Consider the following 13,230-nt stretch of genomic DNA (forward strand, 5'->3'; position numbering starts at 1 on the left):
GCCTCTGTACTGCTACTTTTTCAGCAAGCAACTTTATACAAAATGTCATTATGTACAGTTTATGCTGTAAATGTGCCCACTATGGTACAGTCTTACCACTTTTATGTAATATGAGGGACTACCTACAGTAAATTATCTGTTCAAAGTAAGTCTAATCACTTTGTTTAGTCTTCTACTACATAGATTTGGTATTGATGGGCACCCTTAAAGCGGACCTGAACTCAGAACTTCCTCGCTGCTCTAAAAGATAAGCAACAGTATAATAACATTTAAAGAAAAACATTTATTTGTTACAGCTGATACAAATCCTGCAATAAGTCTGCAGTGTGTCTACTTCCTGCTTTCATGGAAACAGACATAGAGTTAACATCCATTTACCAATTAGCTGCTCTTCCGATGCAGCCAGCTGACACTGCTGAGGGATCAAATTACAACTTGTGATTAGTCACAGATGAGCGGAAATTTTAACAGCTTTTTTCTCTAAATGCATACAGGGTGCATTTCTCTGTGTTCTCCTTCTGTCCTATGCAAGAGCAGTGTCAGGAACCGGCCCGTGGCACGCCTGCGTATACGGTTCCCGACTGCGGGTTTGACCAGACTGAGAGGGGAAGCAGCCTTAGTCAAGCTAAAACAAGGCTGGGACCCCTCAGAACACCTCTCACTGCCACCACTAGCGGTTCGCTAGACACTTCCACTCTGCTGTCGAGTCCTCAGCGCGCACTCCGCGTTTTCGTATTTGGGTCAGCTTTGCGCTTAGGCCAAATACGGGAACGCCACGCACCCACACACACACACAGTTGCAATCTTATACTGTCGTGAAGCAAAGACCCACTAACAGTCGTTCCGAACGATACTGTTAGCCACTCTGCTGTCGCTACTCGCACTGGCGTTGTTCGTACGTTGGGTCAGCTGCGCGCTTAGGCCAACGTATGACAAACGCCCCCACACACAATGCAATTACAATTTCATACGGTAGTGTTGCTCAAGCGTACAATTAGGCATGAACTTATACACGGTTACACTTCAGTCTCTTCTAGGCTATGAGTGTTAGTTTAGTACGGCAGAAGTCAAACTTATTAAATAATAATTTAATATTCTAGAAAAACATAGAACAATGCAGAACTTAATATATACAAAAAGATTACAAAAAACAAAGTAAAAATAGTTACAAGATAAAAGTTACAAAGATAACACACATGGATATTTGCGTAAAAATAAACGGGGGAAAAAAGAACGTTACCAGCTTAGGTTAGAACGTTGTTTGACGGGAGGACGTCGTTTCGACCAGGAGTCGCGATCCTCCCTAGCTATTCGCTACCTCCGAGAGAAGATACCGGTGGCTGTCCTGGGCCAGCTCAAATAGTCCGAAGTGTCCCCTGGGGCATTTAATGTCCAGCCCCCAGGAACTAATGCAGTTTCCCCGTTTGTGACATCACCGAACGCTTGTCATAATCTTTCTTGTGATATGCAAACTTCAAAGAGGGTTCCTCTTTTAGCTTCTTGAAGTTTGGCAGGACACAATCTCACCCATTGAACTCTGCAGACATCAAAAAGCTTCCTCCACATTATTTCCTTGGTTAAAGTGTATTTTAGCACATCCATGAAAAGATTGAATTTTGGTTACAGGTAGCAGTTTGCCTGTAATCCTGTAGACAGACGCAGACAATCACACCTGGGACAGTAGATCAAAAGTGACTGCTAGTGGCTTAATGAGCTGCTTCCTTGCCTATTGAAGGTGACTGGTCATATTCACTGAAGACCTCTTTAGATGCAAATGTAGGTCTAGTGACCCACCCACACAAATACATGAACAGTCCATGAATCTAGCCTGCATCTCTACACCTTTGACATACCACAGCAGATATAAAAATGGGAAAATGAAAATATATTACTGTATTATCCTTAACAGCATCAGCACCCCAATATATCACCACACCTCCGCCGTTAACTTGGTGCAAGGCAGATGATCTTCCCAGATCATCCTGCCTGCACCTACACTGTTGGTTCTGCTTGACGGGACAGCCCGTCCGCATTCCCATGATTGCTCCCCTTCCAGATGGCACTGGCAGGTGAATCTAACGAATCATCCTGCCAAAGCCTACATTGACGGCCTGGCCGGGTGGGGTAACCCTTTAGCATCCTCAGGAAGGTTCCCCACCTGTCAGTTAGCTCCAAGCTACACGAATGGAAAGCTAGGTCAGGTTGCTGCCATGTGTCGTTGCCCTTGGCAACCTGACGTAACCAACCAGGGGAATGTGAGTCAGTGACAACCGTGAATTGGCGACCATAGAGACAGTGCTGCAGCTGGGGAAGGGTTCCAACCGTCGCTACACGCACTTCCTCTATAGTGGCAGGAGCTATCTCTCGGTCCCTTTGGGGAACGGTTATCTGCCGGTCTGCCTCCTCCATTTCGGACAGCTCAGAGGGAATAACTTCCCAGGACCCTCTCAGCCCGCCCCTCCCAGCTGGTGACCTGCTGGCTAGTCCCCTGTCCAGGCTGCTGTCAAATCGAACAGCCCCAGAGAGCTCAGTGCTGCCTGTCACACATTCCAGGAAGGCTGCAGACGGAGAGGCTCCTGGGCCCTCCAGGCCAGGTTCCGGATTGGATGTGGCTGACCCAGCAACATTTGCCACTTCGGTGGACAGTCCCTGTGCTGTAGACCCGCTAGCGCTGCGGGTTACCACTGCAGCGGAGGGAGCGTCCACATTACACGTATCACAAACCACCTCACCTTTGGTCTTAAAAACATCGGAAGGGGGAAGACCCGGCCTGGTGCCGTCTGCCTTTTCAGTGGACAGTCCATCTGCTGCAGCCCAGCGACCATTGCTGGTTATTCCTGCAGCCGACGGAGTGTCCACAGGACAAGCATCATTATGTAGCACAACACATATGATATCAACATTGTCCGTCTTATACATATTGACATTTATAACATCACATAAAACATCCACATTATCTGTATCATTACACACATTGCTACTCAGCACTTCACAAGTATCATCAACAGTTCCTGCATCGATCGCCTCGATAGTCCGTGCGTCATAAAGGACATCATCTGTTTCGGCATTCTCCGGATCAACAGGCCCCACTCCAGGCCTAGGCACTGGAGAATCACTAGGGCTGGCTCCTAGTATACAGTCCATAGCCCCTGGGGCCTCACCAGCACTCCCCACTTGCACAGCATTATCAAACAGTACCTTGCAAGAGTCCTGAACATCTGCTGGGGATGCAGGCCCCACAGGGTTTGGAGTAGGCTCATACCGGGCCACTAACCGTCCCAGGTCAGTACCCAGCAAAACGTTGGTGGGGATTTTGTCGGTTACCCCAACTTCTTTCAATCCCCTGCCGGCCCCCCAATTCAGGTGGACCAAGGCGGTGGGTATGGCTGGGGTGACACCCCCAATTCCTCAGACAGCAATCATTTTCCCAGGTATGTACTGCTCCGGGTTCACGAGCTGGGGATGTATGAGAGTCACTTCTGCTCCAGTGTCCCTCAGCCCAGTGGCAATTGTACCCCCAACCGTGACAAGCTGCAGATTCTCTGCATAGCCAGTAGCATTCCTGGTAGCACACAAAGCCGTTGGGACTTCACTGGGGTTTGAGGCCTCACTGGATTTTGGGGCCTCCCTCTTCCTCTCTGGGCAAGTCGTGCTGATATGACCCACCCTGTCACATACAAAGCATTTCCGAGTGTCAGGTTGCTTGAATCCAGGAGACAGCGGTGCTTGCCTCCTCTGGGTGCTGGGTGAAACAGGTTTAGCAATCTGTTCTCCTCTCCAGCTGGGCGTAGTAGTCCTCCGGGACTCAGGTGCTCTATGGGCGGTGTAGGCATTGGCCATTTCCGCAGCCTCATCCACTGTCTTTGGTTCTCGATCCAGCACAAACAGCCGGACCTCAACAGGACAGGTGTGTAGGAACTGGTCTTTTATCATCAGCTCCTGCAGGGCATCCAAGGTTTTAACTGACAGTCCTTTTAGCCACTGCTGGAAGGCAGTGCGCAGGGTGCAAGCATGATCCAGGTAGCTGTCATTAGGACCTCGCTGCACTGTCCTGAAATGTTTGCGATACACCTCTGGCGTGAGGTGGTATCGCGCAATGATGGCTTTCTTAATTGCCTCAAAGTCTGTTTCTTCTTCCTGGGGGAGACTCACAAACGCCTCCAGGGCCTTGCCTCTCAGCCCTGGTGTGAGGTATCGTGCCCACTGCTCACGGGGCACCCCATACTGCCGACAAGTCCTTTCAAACCCCTGTAGGAAAGTGTCTATGTCAGAGTCCTTGTCCATAGCGGGGAACTTATCAAGGGGGATTCTGTGGACTCGCTCACCTTCGCGTTCTGCGGGTCCAGCAGACCGGTTCTGCTGCTGAAGTTTAGCTAGCTCCAGCTGGTGTTGCCGTTCAGCACTTTCCCTCTCGGCCTGGAGTCGCTGGGCAGCTTGTTCCCTCTCGGCCTGGTGTCTTTCCCTCTCGGCCTGGAGTCGCTGGGTAGCTTGTTCCCTCTGGGCTTGTCGTATTTCCCTTTCTACTTGCCGATGTTCCAGAATCAGCTTTAGGCGCAGTTCGGGCTCAGCCGAACCTAGTAGCTGTAGGTCGGCTTCCAGAGATGTCATCTCCGTGGTCGGTGGATCATCCAGGACATCGTCTCCACTCGCATCCTGTGGCGGGAGCGATTCCTCCTCTGGCGTGTCGTGAGCTGCATCCGCTGACGTTGAAGCACGGGCTCGTTCTGCCTCATCATGCTCCTCGAGCGCACGAACTAACTGCTCCTTAGTCTGGCCGCTCACCGTCTCGATGCCTTTGTGCTCACACAGGTTGAGTAGTATCTCTTTGTTTTGCCTTGCATAGCTGGATGCTTTCTGAGCCATCGTGTTGCAAAAAATAAAAAGAAAAAGGGGGGAGGGGAAAGCAAACACCAAGTGTGTATCTTTGAACAAAAAAAAAAAACGTATATAGATTCTGCACTGAGTAGACTTCTGTAGGCTAGTTGCTTCTAGCAAGCTTCCAGCCTTTAGTACTCAGAATAGCGAGCTCAACTGCGTACTAATGTACTAAACGATGCCACCACTGCCAGCCAATTATGTCAGGAACCGGCCCGCGGCACGCCTGCGTATACGGTTCCCGACTGCGGGTTTGACCAGACTGAGAGGGGAAGCAGCCTTAGTCAAGCTAAAACAAGGCTGGGACCCCTCAGAACACCTCTCACTTCCACCACTAGCGGTTCGCTAGACACTTCCACTCTGCTGTCGAGTCCTCAGCGCGCACGCCGCGTTTTCGTATTTGGGTCAGCTTTGCGCTTAGGCCAAATACGGGAACGCCACGCACCCACACACACACACAGTTGCAATCTTATACTGTCGTGAAGCAAAGACCCACTAACAGTCGTTCCGAACGATACTGTTAGCCACTCTGCTGTCGCTACTCGCACTGGCGTTGTTCGTACGTTGGGTCAGCTGCGCGCTTAGGCCAACGTATGACAAACGCCCCCACACACAATGCAATTACAATTTCATACGGTAGTGTTGCTCAAGCGTACAATTAGGCATGAACTTATACACGGTTACACTTCAGTCTCTTCTAGGCTATGAGTGTTAGTTTAGTACGGCAGAAGTCAAACTTATTAAATAATAATTTAATATTCTAGAAAAACATAGAACAATGCAGAACTTAATATATACAAAAAGATCACAAAAAAACAAAGTAAAAATAGTTACAAGATAAAAGTTACAAAGATAACACACACGGATAACACACTTCTTCCTCCAAGATGGCGCCCACGAGGCAGCCCCGGTCACATCGGCTCCTCTAATTTTTCTTTAGTTGTAGTTTTAGCTCTAGTTTTAGTTGTAATTTTAACTGTTTTTAGACATTTAGTGCTAGCTTTAGCTGCTTTAGCTCTCAGCCACTAGCGTGCTGCTCTCCCTGCTCACAGCGCCCCTATCCATCTAACTCACCGCTGTGATACCGGGGGCCACCCACGGGCCTCGGGGCCACCGGCCGCCGCAGAGGGTGAAGAGTAGTCCTCCTGCCCAGCACACCCGGGGCCCTGCTCGGCCATCGCCGCGGCTCCTGTTGCTCCCGCCGCTCTTCTGGATCTAGGCCGCCCACGTGGCTCTCCATCTCCGATGCCCTGCCGACTTCGCCGCAACCAGACCCAGCAGAAGCGGACCGCAGCTCCGCCGCCACTCTTCTGAGTCCAGGCCGCCCACGTGGATCTCCGCCTCCGATGCCCTGCCAACTTCGCCGCATCCAGACCCAGCAGGGGCAGACCGCAACTCCGCCGCCGCCCTTCTGAATCCAGGCTCTCCACCTCGGATGCCCGACTTCACCGCCTCCGGACCCAGCAAAAGCAGACCGCAACTAGGCCACCCACATGGCCCTGGCTCTCCACCTCAGAGAGTTCTGCCACTTCCGAAACCGGGCGGATCACCTCCAAAGCTGCCTACACCTGCATGCTGCCCGACCCAGCCTCTCCACCGCTCTGAGCTGTCTCCCATCCCGCAGCGCTGCTCCGGCCCCGCATCTGCCCTGCCTTCTGGATCTAGCCAGCGCCGTTCCTGCTCTGCCCTGGGATCCTGACGCTGCCCTGCCTCGGCCTCACCTCTGTAAGCGGCTCCGGTAAGCAACACTAACTGCCACCTCTCAACCCTGCTTGCTGTACCCGCTTACTGGGCTCCACACTCTGTGCCCTCCTTCCCTCCAGGGCGGCCATCCCCACTCTACGATCTGCCCCTGGTCCTGCTGCTGCCCTCCCACCCACTGGGTACCCCTCATTGCTCCTGCCCGCTGCAGGATCTGCTTTGCCTACCGCATCTGCTGCCATTATCTTACATGCTGGGCAGCGGGCACACATCAGATCTGGTGAGCAGACCGCCAAAGCGAACCTCCTTTCTGCTCAAAAAGATAAACTGCATTATGTTGGCATCCTGTTTTTACAAATTGACTGCTCTGCTTGGGCAGCCAGCTCACGCTTGAGATTATACACAGAGGTGGGTGAATTGGACAGGCTAAACTCTCTAAACAGCAATTACTAGCACACTGCCCCAAAGGGGGTCCCACCGCGAACTGCACCCCCACACCTCGCCTGCTGCAACTGCAGCTCCATGGCTCAGAAGCAGTCGCACCCCCCAAGTGCCACACGCCCCACCACGTACACCAGAGCGGAACTACTACAATGGGAGACCTGCAGCACAGCGACCTATGCATACCTGTGGAACACAATCTGGGATCACATCAAGCTACTCACCAGAAGGGACAGGTGGGCTAGTAGGTATTACCGCCCCAGGGGAAATAGGGCAGGAGTACAAGTGAGGCTTAAAAAGAAAGGCCTGCGGTCACCCATCCCAGCCATTCTCCTTGCTAATGTCTGCTCCCTCCCGAACAAGCTTGACGAACTGCTCGTGCTACTTGGCAGCAATCGATCAATGGGCGCAAACACCCCAGTCCTTTGTTTCACCGAAACATGGCTGAACGACACCATCCCAGACAGCCCCCTTCAACTACCAGGTTTCAACCTCTTCCGAGCAGACCGGGACAGTGCACTCTCCGGTAAACAGAGAGGCGGTGGCATCTGCTTCTATATTAAGGCCTCTTGGTGCTCAAACACATCCACCATAGACAATTGCTGTTCTCCAGACATTGAGCTACTAGTAATCAATTGCAGACCTCAGTACTCTCCAAGGGAGTTCTCCTCCTACGTTCTTGTGGGAGTATACATCCCCCCTAGCGCCAACTCCAAGATCGCGCTGCGTATGCTCAGCGACACCATCTCACGGTGGGAGACATCCCTCCCTGACTCCCTCTTCATCATCTGCGGGGACTTCAACAGCGCCAACCTCCGCACGGAGATGCCTCGCTATAAACAGCACATTACCTGCCCCACCAGGGATCAAAACACCCTGGACCATTGCTACACAGTCCTCAAAGACGCATACAAACCCACCCGTCGGGCACCCCTAGGCAACTCTGACCACTGCCTAATCCACCTTATACCCACCTACAGGAGACACCTCGAGTCATCCAAGCCAGTCCTCAAGACCGTAAGTAAGTGGACGGAGGAAGCCAAGCTGCAGCTACAGGCCTGCTTCGACTGCACTGAATGGGAGGCTCTTGAGGCACCCTGCCTGGAGGAATGGACAGAGAACACCATCTCCTACATCAGCTTCTGCGAGGAATTGTGCATCCCCACAAAGACATTCAGGGTCTATCCTAACAACAAGCCTTGGTTTAACGGCAAGCTACGCCGGCTCCGGAAAATCAAGGAAGTAGCGCACAAGTCCGGCACACCGGAGGAGTTTAAGGCAGCTAGGTACACCCTTAAGCGCGAACTTAGTGCTGCAAAGAAGGACTACTCCAGAAAGCTGGGCCTCAGCCTTCGATCCAACAACACACGGGAGGTCTGGGAAGGCCTTAGGGCAGCCACAAACTTCAAACCCTCCCCTCATCATGCTCCTCCGAGCCTTGCACTAGCTGAAAAACTTAACGAGTTCTACTGCAGGTTTGAAAACCAATCCACCCACACAGCAGACCACGGGGCCACCCCCAGGGCACCCCCCACATCCACTTCCCTCAGCACAGACAGGGCCCTCCCAGCTCCGTTAGAAATCCAGGCGTCTGACGTCCTCAGGCACCTCCGGAAATTGAATCCCAGGAAAGCCTCTGGCCCAGATGGCGTGTCATCCATGTGCCTGAGAACATGCGCCAGCCAGCTAGCCCCTGTACTGTCTGCCATATTTCAGAAATCCCTGACGAGTGGCATAGTCCCCTCCTGCCTCAAAAGGTCCACCATCATACCAGTCCCCAAAAAAACAGGAGTCACGGACCTCAACAACTACAGACCTGTTGCCCTTACCCCAACTGTCATGAAGATCTTCGAAAAACTGGTCCTCAGTCATCTGAAAGCCTCCACCGATGCTCTCCTAGATCCTCTACAATTTGCATACAGAGCAAACAGGTCCATAGAGGATGCCATTAACATCAGTCTGGAGTTCATCATGGAACATCTGGACAGACCTAACACCTACGCGAGGATCCTCTTCCTAGACTTCAGCTCTGCCTTTAATACAATCAGCCCGAACATCCTGCATAACAACTTAGTGCAACTCGGGCTTGATCAAACTCTCTGCACTTGGATCAAAGACTTCCTCACGAACAGGACGCAACAAGTCAAACTGGGCAGTTGCCTCTCCCGAGTGAGGACCACGAACACTGGCGCCCCCCAAGGCTGTGTACTGTCCCCGATCCTTTTTTCCCTGTATACGAACAGATGTACCTCAACTGCCGACTGTGTTAAGGTCATTAAATTTGCAGACGACACCACCATACTTGGCCTCATCAGTGGAGAGGATGAGCGCTCCTACCAGAGCGAGATCGAGCGTATCTGCGGTTGGTGTAAGGATAACATGCTCGTCCTAAACGCTGCGAAGACTGTCGAGCTGGTTGTGGACTTCAGGAAGCGCCCTCCCCCACTTAACCCGGTCTTCATCGAAGGCACGGAGGTCACCAGAGTATCAAGTGTTCGGTTCCTGGGCACTACCATCACCAAAGACTTGAGATGGAGGGAAAACACCACTAAATGCCAAAAGAAGGCACAGCAACGGCTGTTCTTCCTAAGACAACTAAGGAAGTTTGGCATGCCACAGGAGTTGATGTCAAGCTTCTACACTGCCACCATAGAGTCAATCCTATGCTCCTCCATCATCGTCTGGCATGGCGGCGCCACCTCAAGCGACAAGTACAAACTACAAAGAGTAATAAATGCTGCAGAAAGAATAATCGGTACACCCCTGCCACCACTGGACCTCCTCCATGCATCCAGGCTGAGGACAAGGGCAAATAGGATCACGCAAGATCCCCTCCACCCAGGCGGTCGCTTCTTCAACCGCATGCGCTCTGACCACCGTTACAGAGCTATTTCCACCAAGACCTCTAGACACAGGAACTCCTTTTTCCCCCAAGCAGTGCGCCTTCTGAACTCGTGCACTGCATACAGCAAAGCTAAATAGCAGGACTGTCACCCAGGCCTGGTGCGGTTCTTCATTCCATGTTCTTTTGCACCTAGGCCTTACTAACTCATCAGCAGGACTAGCGGCTACGCACCTATCCTATCTGTCTTCACTGCATAGCGTACTTGCACTACATGTTTTCAATGCCTATATCTGTCTTCAATGTTTTCTGCTTTGTGTATTGCACCACTATGTTTTAATGTTGTTCTTGCACTATGCTCTATACCGATGTGTACCACAAACAATTCCGAGTGTGGCAACCGCTGCACTTGGCGAATAAATATGATTCTGATTCTGATTCTGATTCTGATATTTGCGTAAAAATAAACGGGGGAAAAAAGAACGTTACCAGCTTAGGTTAGAACGTTGTTTGACGGGAGGACGTCGTTTCGACCAGGAGTCGCGATCCTCCCTAGCTATTCGCTATCTCCGAGAGAAGATACCGGTGGCTGTCCTGGGCCAGCTTAAATAGTCCGAAGAGTCCCCTGGGGCATTTAACGTCCAGCCCCCAGGAACTAATGCAGTTTCCCCGTTTGTGACATCACCGAACGCTTGTCATAATCTTTCTTGTGATATGCAAACTTCAAAGGGGGTTCCTGTTTTAGCTTCTTGAAGTTTGGCAGGACACAATCTCACCCATTGAACTCTGCAGACATCAAAAAGCTTCCTCCACATTATTTCCTTGGTTAAAGTGTATTTTAGCACATCCATGAAAAGATTGAATTTTGGTTACAGGTAGCAGTTTGCCTGTAATCCTGTAGACAGACGCAGACAATCACACCTGGGACAATAGATCAAAAGTGACTGCTAGTGGCTTAATGAGCTGCTTCCTTGCCTATTGAAGGTGACTGGTCATATTCACTGAAGACCTCTTTAGATGCAAATGTAGGTCTAGTGACCCACCCACACAAATACATGAACAGTCCATGAATCTAGCCTGCATCTCTACACCTTTGACATACCACAGCAGATATAAAAATGGGAAAATGAAAATATATTACTGTATTATCCTTAACAGCATCAGCACCCCAATATATCACCACAAGCAGGGCCGGAGCTACCATAGGAAAAAATGGGCAATTGCCCCAGGGCCCCAGAGGCTGTAGGGGCCCCCAAGGTGTCCCTCCCCCATCATAGCTGTTGCTCCTCAGGTACTCTGCAGAGTCTGTTAAGTTGGGGGGTTATTGGGGGAGGGTCAGCAGCCAGCTCAGGGGCTCAGGAGGGAAATTTGGCTGCAACAAAGGGCCTCTAATGACGCTTTTTGGTTGAGGGGGTGTCTGTTGGGGGGCCCCAGGCTAATTTTGCCCCAGGGCCCAATTGTTACTTGAACCGGCCCTGTGCAAAAGTTCTGGTCCACTTTAAGGCAGGGTACACACTTGCGAAAAACACGTAATGAAAGTAAATGGAGAATTGTACTTTTGCTAAAACTTGCCAAATGGCATTCAAAATGTGGGGAAAATAACTTAAATCTTGCATCATAAAAGCTCACATTGCAAGCAAATTCTCATTAACTTTCATTAGCTACAGTGAAAAAAAGCATGCAAAAATGTTGCATACAAACACGTATTTTAAAATGAAAAACATATGTGAAAGCACATTTAGTTTTTTTACAAAGATAAGAGTGAAGCCTGCCTAACGCAACGGAAAGTGTTTCAGGTATCCAAAACTGCACTATGGGCCCCTCCCAATCATGTTTTGAATAGTTTTTAGTTACCTTGCATCAGGTTTAGAATAAACATTCTAATTCAAGCATGGTGGTATTAATTTTTTTTTAACAGGAGTCTAGGGGTTGTCTTTTTCTCCCTACTTTCAGGGCTTGTTCACACTAGGGGCCTTGTTGTCCTTTTTTAAAGCGCAGGCGATTTTTGAAATCGTCCACAAAACGCTTGTTCAATGAATCTTTATGAGAAGGTTCACATCAGCGCGGTTTGTGCGCTGTGCGTTCAGCAAAGCAGTGCCTGGACCACTTTTGGGGCGTTTTTCCTATAATAGAAGGTATATGAAGAATTAATTGTATTTATTCTTTTCCAGGTCAAAGAGTTCACTTCCTGACTTGCGTCAGGGAGAGAATTACAAAACCGTTTGAGAAAAGCGCTTAGAAAAGCATTTTTACCAGAAACGCTGCGCGCAGTGGAGCCCCAGGAGGGGGAAAAAAGCACACAAAAACGCAAAATCGTTTGCGATGTTAGGTGTGAATGAGGCCTTAATGTTAATGTTATGGTTAGGCAGAGGTAAAGGTCGGGGTTAAGCATAAATTTAGGGTTATTCAGGGGGTCACGTTTTTTTTTTTTACAAGGTTAAGGGAAAGGGCATGTGACCAGGTCACTGTTAGGGCAGGTTGTAGGAATAGTTTTTTTTATATTTTGAAATATTAACTTCAAAATCTGGTGCATAAAAGGCTTGGTTCTAAGACATATGCGAGAAACATCCGATTCTCCAAGGAGAGCAGAGCAGGGTAATTTGTAAGGAAGTATACAAAAGAAGAACAGGCAAGTGGTAGGGATATCAGACTATGGCTGTGGTAGGGACAATGGACTGTGAGCTCCTCTGGCAAACAGTTAGGAAACAACTATAGATTCTGTAAATTGCTGCGAAAGATGCCATATAAATAAATAATACACACATAATAATATAATGTAATCTTACTCTGGTTTGTTGCACTCCCTGATGGCGGTCTTAATTCCTCCACTGCAAGATCTGGAACAAGCGCCGAATGGGCTCCAGGACCCCCAGGAGCCGTCCACAATGGAGGAATCCTGCTCATTTGGGATGCACCCTCCATAGCGGCAATGCTGTGGTGAGGATAATCAAAGGTAATACAGATGTAATACACAGAGCTGCCTGCAAGGCATAAGCAACAGAAGTATTCAAGTGTGAAGAAATCATGTTTTATTTACAAGTTTCCACAAACCCGCTGCTGAGAGAATCAGTGATTTATTTGTGTTTACCCACGGCTGATGTGAATGGCACATTAAAACCTTTCTCTATATCCACAAAGACACTGCAAATAAGTTTATAATAATGTTCCCGTAGATGTAGATTTGGAAACTTTCAATTTATGCCCCACAGGGAAGGCTGAAAATGGAATGCTCTTTGACCTGAATAATTTGTTACTATGAACCTATTTTTACTACAGCAGTAAAGCAAGATTTTTTCACACACAAATCCTGCCAATCACAAAGCTGTGTTTTCGCACAAAATTCAGAACTTGAACTGTAATATTTCAAAATC

The 13,230-nt window shown here is 49.7% G+C and overlaps 1 protein-coding gene across 4 annotated transcripts in view; it reads right to left on the reverse strand.

Annotated features, from left to right (window-relative positions):
* ADAMTS9 (ADAM metallopeptidase with thrombospondin type 1 motif 9) overlaps positions 1 to 13,230 on the reverse strand; it is a 421,594-nt gene that overhangs the window by 272,954 nt on the left and 135,410 nt on the right. For all 4 annotated transcript variants that reach the window (XM_068253803.1, XM_068253802.1, XM_068253804.1 and 1 more), the window contains one exon: positions 12,646 to 12,791. In XM_068253803.1, coding sequence (XP_068109904.1) covers positions 12,646 to 12,791 — 146 coding nt within the window. The remainder of the gene's footprint in view (positions 1 to 12,645; positions 12,792 to 13,230) is intronic.

Source organism: Hyperolius riggenbachi, chromosome 9, assembly GCF_040937935.1.
Source record: "Hyperolius riggenbachi isolate aHypRig1 chromosome 9, aHypRig1.pri, whole genome shotgun sequence".
In the NCBI taxonomy this organism is placed as follows: domain Eukaryota; kingdom Metazoa; phylum Chordata; class Amphibia; order Anura; family Hyperoliidae; genus Hyperolius; species Hyperolius riggenbachi.